This window comes from Pleuronectes platessa, chromosome 17 (genome assembly GCF_947347685.1).
Source record: "Pleuronectes platessa chromosome 17, fPlePla1.1, whole genome shotgun sequence".
Lineage (NCBI taxonomy): Eukaryota > Metazoa > Chordata > Actinopteri > Pleuronectiformes > Pleuronectidae > Pleuronectes > Pleuronectes platessa.
Window position 1 is genome coordinate 23,261,526 of NC_070642.1, and position 10,085 is coordinate 23,271,610.

Here is a 10,085-nt window from a genome sequence, read left to right on the forward strand (position 1 = left end):
TGTAACCGCATCATCAGTGCCTGTGTCAGCAGAGAGAGGATGAGACACATCAAGTGACTCACTGACCAATGGAATGAATGGACTGAAATAGGAGCCAATCAGGATCGGGGGGCGGGTATAAAAAGCTGAGGGACGCTTTAATCCGCAACAACAGCATCAGACCCACATCAGACCCGCATCAGGACCTGATCAGACCCACATCAGACCCGCATCAGGACCTGATCAGACCCGCATCAGACTGAACCTTGAGGTAGGACCACCTTGAAACTGACCAATCACAGCCCTGATCATCAACCATAGATACATCCTCAGAGAGGGGGGGGTTAGAGGAACAAAGGAGCAGACAGACAGATAGAGAGACAAGTTCCATGCAGACACACAGCCGCTAAATGTACAGTAGCATGTCTTTTGGTCTGTCTGCCTATCTGTCTCTCTCCCTGTCTCTCTCTCTCCCTGTCTCTCCCTGTCTCTCTCTCTCCCTGTCTCTCCCTGTCTCTCTCTCTCCCTGTCTCTCTCCCCGTGACCTCCCTGTCTCTCTCTCTCCCTGTCTCTCCCTGTCTCTCTCCCCGTTTCTCTCCCTGTCTCTCTCTCTCCCTGTCTCTCTCCCCGTGACCTCCCTGTCTCTCTCTCTCCCTGTCTCACCCCCTGTCTTTCTCCCTGTCTCTCTCCCTGTCTGTCTCCCTGTCTCTCTCTCTCCCTGTCTCTCCCAGTCTCTCCCCCTGTCTCTCTCCCTGTCTCTCTCCCTGTCTCTCCCCCTGTCTCTCTCCCTGTCTCTCTCTCTCCCTGTCTCTCTCCCCGTGACCTCCCTGTCTCTCTCTCTCCCTGTCTCACCCCCTGTCTTTCTCCCTGTCTCTCTCCCTGTCTGTCTCCCTGTCTCTCTCTCTCCCTGTCTCTCCCAGTCTCTCCCCCTGTCTCTCTCCCTGTCTCTCTCCTTGTCTCTCCCCCTGTCTCTCTCCCTGTCTCTCCCCCTGTCTCTCTCCCCGTCTCTCTCCCCGTCTCTCCCCCTGTCTCTCTCCCTGTCTCTCCCCCTGTCTCTCCCCCTGTCTCTCCCCCTGTCTCTCTCCCTGTCTTTCCCCCTGTCTCTCTCCCTGTCTCTCCCCCTGTCTCTCTCCCTGTCTCTCTCCCTGTCTCTCCCCCTGTCTCTCTCCCTGTCCCTCCCCCTGTCTGTCTCCCTGTCTCTCTCCCTGTCTCTCCCCCTGTCTCTCTCCCTGTCCCTCCCCCTGTCTGTCTCCCTGTCTCTCCCCCTGTCTCTCCCCCTGTCTCTCTCCCTGTCTTTCCCCCTGTCTCTCTCCCTGTCTCTCCCCCTGTCTCTCCCCCTGTCTCTCCCCCTGTCTCTCTCCCTGTCTTTCCCCCTGTCTCTCTCCCTGTCTCTCCCCCTGTCTCTCCCCCTGTCTCTCTCCCTGTCTTTCCCCCTGTCTCTCTCCCTGTCTCTCTCCCTGTCTCTCCCCCTGTCTCTCCCCCTGTCTCTCTCCCTGTCTCTCCCCCTGTCTCTCTCCCTGTCTCTCTCCCTGTCTCTCCCCCTGTCTCTCTCCCTGTCTCTCTCCCTGTCTCTCCCCCTGTCTCTCTCCCTGTCCCTCCCCCTGTCCGTCTCCCTGTCTCTCTCCCTGTCTCTCCCCTGTCTTTCCCACTGTCTCTCCCCCTGTCTCTCCCCCTGTCTCTCTCCCTGTCTCTCTCCCTGTCTCTCTCCCTAACTCTCCCCCTGTCTCTCTCCCTGTCTCTCTCCCTGTCTCTCCCCCTGTCTCTCCCCCGTCTCTCCCCCTGTCTCTCCCCCTGTCTCTCTCCCTGTCTCTCTCCCTGTCTCTCCCCCTGTCTCTCCCCCTGTCTCTCTCCCTGTCTCTCCCCCTGTCTCTCTCCCTGTCTGTCTCCCTGTCTCTCTCCCTGTCTCTCCCCCTGTCTCTCCCCCTGTCTCTCCCCCGTCTCTCCCCCTGTCTCTCTCCCTGTCTCTCCCCCTGTCTCTCCCCCGTCTCTCTCCCTGTCTCTCTCCCTGTCTCTTCCCCTGTCTCTCCCCCTGTCTCTCTCCCTGTCTCTCTCCCTGTCTCTCCCCCTGTCTCTCTCCCTGTCCCTCCCCCTGTCTCTCTCCCTGTCTCTCTCCCTGTCTCTCTCCCTGTCTCTCCCCCTGTCTCTCCCCCTGTCTTTCCCCCTGTCTCTCCCCCTGTCTCTCTCCCTGTCTCTCCCCCTGTCTCTCCCCCTGTCTCTCCCCCTGTCTCTCTCCCTGTCTCTCCCCCTGTCTCTCCCCCTGTCTCTCCCCCTGTCTCTCTCCCTGTCTCTCCCCCTGTCTCTCTCCCTGTCTCTGTCCCTGTCTCTCTCCCTGTCTCTCTCCCTGTCTCTCTCCCTGTCTCTCTCCCTGTCTTTCCCCCTGTCTCTCTCCCTGTCTCTCTCCCTGTCTCTCCCCCTGTCTCTCTCCCTGTCTCTCTCCCTGTCTCTCCCCCTGTCTCTCCCCCTGTCTTTCCCCCTGTCTCTCCCCCTGTCTCTCTCCCTGTCTCTCCCCCTGTCTCTCCCCCTGTCTCTCCCCCTGTCTCTCTCCCCCTGTCTCTCCCCCTGTCTCTCTCCCTGTCTCTCTCCCTGTCCCTCCCCCTGTCTGTCTCCCTGTCTGTCTCCCTGTCTTTCCCCCTGTCTCTCTCCCTGTCTCTCCCCCTGTCTCTCTCCCTGTCTCTCCCCCTGTCTCTCTCCCTGTCCCTCCCCCTGTCTGTCTCCCTGTCTCTCTCCCTGTCTCTCCCCCTGTCTCTCCCCCTGTCTCTCCCCCTGTCTCTCCCCCTGTCTCTCTCCCTGTCCCTCCCCCTGTCTCTCTCCCTGTCTCTCCCCCTGTCTCTCCCCCTGTCTCTCCCCCTGTCTGTCTCCCTGTCCTGCAGATGTGTCGCAGTCAGTTTCTGCGGTGAACGTGTCTGTGACGTAACATGCTGTGCTTCCTTAAATCAATCCACCTTAAATCCAGTCAGGTGTGATGAGGACAAACAGATTTGATTGGCTCAGTAATGACCCGCCTCTCGGACACGTGCACGGACCGGTTCATCCCGGTCTGCAGCTGACGTCACTCAAGCGTCCGGTTAAAACACGATTACATTTACTGCGGCACTTGTTTGAGAAGCCACAGTGACGTCACAGATGGTCGACCTTCATGTGTCTGATGTTTGTTGAACAATAAATAATATATAATCAATCTAAACATCAATGAATGCAAACATCAGTCTGTAATCTGTATTTGAACATCAATCTATAACTAATATTGTAAACATTAATATATAATCAGTAAATTTAACTGTTAGCCCATAATCTATTTATTATACCTTTGCTCACCTATTTTACTTTATACATGTTCACACCTCCAGAGCTGCAGGATTCAGACAACTGCTGTAATTATTGCTGTTGTTCTTATATGAATTGTTGCTACTATCATTAATAAAATCTTTATATCTATAATTATCCCTCTTATTATTCTCAGAGCTGAAACATGATGATTACACAGTTGTTCCTGGTCTCGCTCGGGTTTCATTGAATGAAATCTTAATTAAAACATGTTCACACCTGTTTATACTTTATCATGGTTCACACCTGTTCCCAGGTCAGCCCCGGCGTCATCATGCCTTTCGGTAACACCCACAACTCGCTGAAGATGAACTACTCCGCGGAGCAGGAGTACCCCGACCTCAGCCAGCACAACAACTACATGGCCAAGGTGCTCACTCCTGAGCTGTACGCCAGCCTGAGGGACAAGGAGACGCCCAGTGGATTCACCCTGGACGATGTCATCCAGACTGGTATCGACAATCCAGGTAACGTCTCTAAACAGATCCAGATCCCTGCAGCTGCTACATATCCCAGCTCAACCAGCACAGGTCACTCCTCAGACCAGCGGCCTCATTCAGAAGCGTTACATCTCTGAGACTCCATTTTGTTTGTCTTCTCACGCTAACTTGGGATTTATAAAAACAGACTTGACGGGAGTATGTGAGCACTGAGGAGAACTGAAGCAGTTTATTGATCAACTTCATCATTAACATTAAAACCAACAAAGTTATTTGAGCTCATGCGACAAAACGGTTCCACATAAAAAACTTTAATTGAAAAATACTGTATATAGAGCAATTTGAAGTAAATATCGTAAATATCTGTTGCAGAATCTTTTATAGCGCTGCACCTGTATCAAGACTGTACTTTTCATATACTGTGTGTGTGTGTGTGTGTGTGTGTGTGTGTGTAAACTCTCTGCAGTGAACGTGATTTATATAAAATACTTATATAAAATAAATAAACTGTGTTCACTTTCTATTACTAAACAACGTCCCAGAGTGGAGGTTAGGATCCAGTGATGTGTGAAGTAATCTGATTACTCTAAATATATAGGTACTGTGTGATGGAAGCATTGACCCTGATGGAGGAGAACGAGATAGAAGGATGAGGAGGAAACGAGTGTTTAGTGACTGTGATGGTTTCCTGTCCCATGAAGATGACTCATCGAATCGATTCTATAGACATTTGTCTCTGAATTAATAATCCTGCAGTTATATTAAAAACAGTTTGTTCCTTCACATTCTGATGATGAGAAACTTTATTTCATCTTTAAACCACTTTGTTATTTCTGTCCTGTTTTAACATGTTAGCACTCAGTGTATTTTCCTTATTAATGACATCACTGCTTTTTCTTCACCTCCATGTCTTCTCATCACTTGATGCTGATTCACTGGAGAAAACCCATTGGACAGCATGTTAATTTAATATTCATGAGGTGTTTTGCATTGACCATTTATGGTTGAATGTGGGCGTGTAGGGGGCGGAGTTTCCCAGGAGGAGTGTGATTTATAAAGGGAACATTCGGGTGTGTGTGTGTGCACGTTTTTATAAATCAGATTTTATTTTAGATGTGTCAGTTTTGGAGAATTGAAAGAAGGCGGTCCTAGCAACTTGTTTTAAATAAGAATCAAAGGAGAAATTAGATCAAAGATGACTCATGACTACGCTCCCTCATAGTTCATGCACTTATTGTAAGTCGCTTTGGATAAAAACTAAATGATATGTAATGAATTAGAACCTCTGTTTTGTCTGAGTTTAATAAGAGAACATTACAGGTCATCCAGGTTTCCTCCCTCGGAGCCGGTAACTCTTCACTGAGAAGGAACCTACTCGTCTATTCTGGGGTTGAGCTGCTACTTAATAATAAACTCTTTAATTGGATCGACTCGTTAGTTCTGGTTAATTTCTGCTTTTTAATTCCCCCACAGAAAGGGAGGGGGGGGATGTTTATTTCCAATCACCTGATCCAGCCTCCACATCAAATCCAACTTAACCTAGTTAGCAGCATCTGTTCTAAACATTTGAACACCACGAGTGTAAGTTCTTTGGAGGATCCGGGCCGGAACTGATCGGTCCTCTTGGTTCCCGCAGGTCACCCGTTCATCATGACGGTCGGATGCGTCGCCGGAGACGAGGAGACGTACGAGGTGTTCCAGGACCTGATGGATCCAGTGATTGAAGAGCGCCACGGAGGATACAAGCCTTCAGACATCCACAAGACGGACCTGAACTTTGAAAACCTGCAGGTGAACAGACCAGGTCCACATCCAGACACCAGGTCCACATCTACAGACCAGGTCCACATCTACAGACCAGGTCCACATCTACAGACCAGGTCCACATCCAGACACCAGGTCCACATCTACAGACCAGGTCCACATCTACAGACCAGGTCCACATTCACAGACCAGGTCCACATCTACAGACCAGGTCCACATCTACAGACCAGGTCCACATTCACAGACCAGGTCCACATCTACAGACCAGGTCCACATCCAGACACCAGGTCTAAATCCACAGACCAGGTCCACAGACCAAGTTTACGTCCACAGACCAGGTCCACAGACCAGGTCCACATCAGAGTCTGATCTGTGGTTCACCAGCAACTCTTTGGTTTGGGTCTGGTAAAGATGGAGGTTCAGGTGTAGTGTATCAAACCAGGATAAGGCAGCGTCTCAACACAACATGTTACTGACATGTTTGTGAATTGTATGTGAAGGTGATATTTGGGATCACATAGCTGAGGAGCTGACGTTCATGGTCCCGTCAGGATGAACTGTGGAGCTGATGCTAGCATCTCAGTCTGGTTTCCTTTAAACCACCTGACTCTGGTCTCCCGTACGTTTCAGGGTGGAGATGATCTGGATCCAAACTACGTCCTGAGCTCTCGGGTTCGCACCGGACGCAGTATTCGTGGCTTCTGCCTGCCCCCCCACTGCAGCCGTGGAGAGCGACGGGCCATCGAGAACCTGTCCATCGAAAGTACGAAGCTCCAGTTTAGTTTATTTCTGCTGCAGTCACATGACCTGTGGTGCATTCAGGGACACTGATGATTCAGGTGTTTCTGTTGCTGTTTACTCACTGAGGCAGTGGAGAACAAACTCAGACTTCCCATAATGCCCCAGTAAGGCTCGGTGAGCAGCAGACCTCCATTTTGTAAGAGTGAGCTGTGTAACCCTAACCCTGGACTAAACAAGACTAGACTCGATTCACCTTCCCTGGGTCTGACCTCTGACCCTCGGTGTGCTCCTCATTTCCAAATCCAGGGAAAGGCTCCTCCCACCAAAGACCTGACTATGACCTTTGACAACTCCATGTTAGCCCCCCCCCAGACCTCTAGGAACATGGGTGTGGCACTCGACGGTCAACATTACTGCAACAACACGTCCCTGTAGATTCATAAACATATATATTGTTGCTCTGGGTTTGTTCCCTCATGGTTGATGCACTGACTGTGATTTGCTTTGGATGAAACATCAGCTAAATGAGATGTAATGTGCCGCAGGCCTGGACGTCCTGGACGGGGAGTTGAAGGGGAAGTACTATGCCCTGAAGAACATGACAGAGGAGGAACAGCAGCAGCTGATCGATGACCACTTCCTGTTCGATAAGCCGGTCTCCCCGCTGCTGCTGGCATCCGGAATGGCCCGTGACTGGCCCGACGGCCGCGGCATCTGGTCAGTGAACGCACCATGAACTCTGACCTCAGAGTCAGAACACTGAAATCAAACCAATCTGATCATGTGACACTTACCAATTTCTTTGTTTTTGTCAAGAGCAGGAGACAGTAAAAATGTTTCAAACACTAAGCCATGTTGTTGACGTGTTGTTGACGTGTTGTTGACGTGTTGTTGACGTGTTGTTGACGGACTTCCTGTTCCCGCCCTCTGACCTTCACCTGCAGGCACAACGACAACAAGAGCTTCCTGGTCTGGGTGAACGAGGAGGATCACCTGCGCGTCATCAGCATGGAGAAGGGCGGGAACATGAGGGAGGTGTTCACCCGCTTCTGCACCGGACTCACCAAGGTCTGTCCAACTGTCCTCTGTCTTCACGTCCCTGCGGTCTCACTTCTGTTCTCACCTGTCGCACCCCTGGTCTAACTCGTCTTATCCACATCTGTCCTCACGTGTCTCTCCTCTGTCCTCACCTGTCTCTCCCTCCGCTCTGTTACACCTGTCTTACCAGTGCTCTCTCCATCTGGCAGATCGAGAGCTTGTTTAAGGAGCGAGGTCACGAGTTCATGTGGAACGAGCACCTGGGCTACGTCCTCACCTGTCCGTCAAACCTGGGGACGGGACTAAGAGCCGGCGTCCACGTCAAACTGCCGAACCTCAGCAAGAGCGACAAGTTCGGAGAAATCCTAACGAGACTGAGGCTTCAGAAGAGAGGCACAGGTACACACACAGAGAGACGGGTAGAGACAGAATGGTGTCAAATGTCCTGTCTAAGCAATGAAAGTGCCCCTGTGACATCACTTCCTGTCTGTGTCTCAGGTGGAGTGGACACAGCGGCGGTGGGCGGAGTCTTTGACATCTCCAACGCGGACCGTCTGGGTTTCTCCGAGGTGGAGCTGGTTCAGATGGTGGTGGATGGCGTCAACCTGCTGGTGGACATGGAGAAAAGTCTGGAGGCCGGAGACACCATCGACGACATGATCCCTGAGCAGAAGTGAACTGTGTCCCCGCCTCCTCAGCCCTCACTCCCCCCCTCACCCCCTCACGGTAACCAATCAGAGAGCGTCCTGCAGGACATGTAGCACTGCTCACTTAGACTTCGTCTTCCAACATGTGAAGGACTTCTATGTGTCTCCAACTGTTGGCCTCGTAGCACCTGAATATCTAATAAAGTATCTGTGTCCCTGAACGCACCATGAGCTCAGCGTTGTCCTTGGGGGGGGGAGCTTCTACATTTCCGTGCTTATATAACAATCTTAAAATGAGTTTGGAATATGACCCACAAGTCATTAACTTTTAAGACCCACAGATTTAAGGATGACCAAGGATATCTGCTCCGCTCCATCGTTAGAAAAGCCACCGACCAGAACGCTGTATTAGAACAGTTGGTCATAAAAAATATCCAATTTGGACAAATTCAGAGAATAGGACGCATATGTGACCCTAAGACTTCCATATTCAATCAATGGAAACACAGCACAACTCAGAGAAGAGGGTTTCAGCCCCAGACTCACCACAGAGCTCTGTCCCTTCAGAGAGGAAATGGCTCCGTCCCAAATTAAAGGCGGAGCAAACCCACAAACCTTACTTTGTCACATTATATATCAAAGAGCTGTCCAGATCAAACAGATCATGAAGACAAACTGGGACATCATTGAGAGAGATCATTCCTTACAGCAGGTGTTCACTGAACCACCAGGGGTCAGTTTCAGAAGAGCAGCAACCATCAGGGACAAACTGGTCAGAAGTCAGCGTCCTGCTCGGACACCTGTCCTCACCGACCCACCTGTCTGTCCCAAACCTCTGCTGTGGTAACTGCAGTGATTGTTACAATACAGTGAAAACCACTTTTAGACATGCGGTTACCAACTAAATCTACCCATCACCACTTTAATGAATTGTGATACCACCCGTGTTGTGTAACGACTTGAATGTACTTGTGGTTGTTTCTATGTAGGTCTCTCTAAAAGGAGGCTGAGGGACAGAGTGGCCGAGCATAGGTATTCCATCCGCTCAGGGAATCTGAATTATCATATAGCCAGACACTACAGAGAAGCCCAAACTGGAAATGATAAAGCTTTAAGAATGTTAGTCACTGAAGTAATCACCTCTGATGCCAGGGACAAAACCAGACGCCTTAAACAAAGAGAGACATGCTGGATCCATGTCCTTGAAGACGCCAGTTACCCTGGTCTCAGTGAGGACTCATCGTTCTTACATCAGTTGATCATTCTGTGGGGTTTTCAAATATTCTCAATTTCATCCCTCATTGTAGATATTTATATCCCTTAAGTTCACTTCTAGTATTGTTTGATATAATGTTTACCGAAGGAGAAAATGGTGTTGTTTGTTATTTACTGTTGGGGACACGTCCATTGAGCAGCTGAGGAGAGGAGGACAGATGTGATGAATCCGATCAGTCAGTCAATGTAATCAGATTACACCTGCTCTGGTCTGTGGCTTGGCTGTGTCTTAATCAGAACCCGCCTTGGGTTAGTTAGAGTTAGTTACTTGTGTCTGCCTGTATTTCAGTTTCACTTTGAGAAGGGATTGGTTTTATGTTGCAGTAAACAGCGTTGACCACCAGATGGCAGCAGAGTTAGAGAAATGATTGATTATTGATTTCTCTGATCTGATGTTTTTCTGCAGGCTGAGCTGAGCATCATCACGTGGAAATCAACTAATTCCCATGTTGATCAAACATAATGAGGAAGTGGAGACGTGTCGTGCATCTTTATTCACTCTATGTTACGGTCACATGTCATATCTGTAACTTAGCTCAACTAGTATCAGGAAAATGTCACGAACCACAATTTGGTGAAACCATTTCCTGTGACGCTTTTTATTTGAATTAGAATAAACTGGATTGATCACAGAGATCCGAGAACCCAGGACAGAGCCCTGAGGGACACCACATGGGAGACTCTTCAAATGAGCAGAATGTCTGCTCAGCTGTCTGTCCTCAACATGTAGCATGTAACATGTAACATGTAACATGTAACCACAGGAAACTACTTTTAAAACAAAACGTCTACATTTATTAACTTGATGAAGCAGCAACAATGGAACAAAGAGACAAATAAAAGAAACAATAAAAACAGTTTGTTGCTCGGTTCTGCT

The 10,085-nt window shown here is 49.8% G+C and overlaps 1 protein-coding gene across 4 annotated transcripts; it reads left to right on the top strand.

Annotated features, from left to right (window-relative positions):
• Positions 1–3,569: 3,569 nt before the first annotated feature.
• LOC128460161 (creatine kinase B-type) lies at positions 3,570–7,963 on the top strand. Of its 4 annotated transcripts, none has more exons than XM_053445222.1 (7): positions 3,570–3,770; positions 5,380–5,604; positions 6,091–6,270; positions 6,794–6,965; positions 7,193–7,316; positions 7,496–7,685; positions 7,785–7,963. In XM_053445222.1, the coding sequence occupies exons 1-7, from the start codon at positions 3,578–3,580 to the stop codon at positions 7,961–7,963; spliced, it is 1,263 nt and encodes a 420-aa protein (XP_053301197.1). In that variant the 5' UTR covers positions 3,570–3,577. The 4 variants fall into 4 exon arrangements, with proteins under 4 accessions (XP_053301197.1, XP_053301200.1, XP_053301198.1 ...); XM_053445225.1 differs by having other exon boundaries at positions 5,380–5,585; positions 6,138–6,270; XM_053445223.1 differs by having other exon boundaries at positions 5,380–5,547; positions 6,073–6,270.
• Positions 7,964–10,085: the final 2,122 nt, after the last annotated feature.

Excerpts from the sequence above, each read along its gene's own strand:
- LOC128460161 (XM_053445222.1), top strand. The coding sequence starts at position 3,578 with ATGCCTTTCGGTAACACCCACAACTCGCTGAAGATGAACTACTCCGCG. Across the intron at positions 6,271-6,793 it reads CGAGAACCTGTCCATCGAAA|GCCTGGACGTCCTGGACGGG; the intron begins GTACGAAGCTCC and ends AATGTGCCGCAG. Across the intron at positions 6,966-7,192 it reads CCCGACGGCCGCGGCATCTG|GCACAACGACAACAAGAGCT; the intron begins GTCAGTGAACGC and ends CTTCACCTGCAG.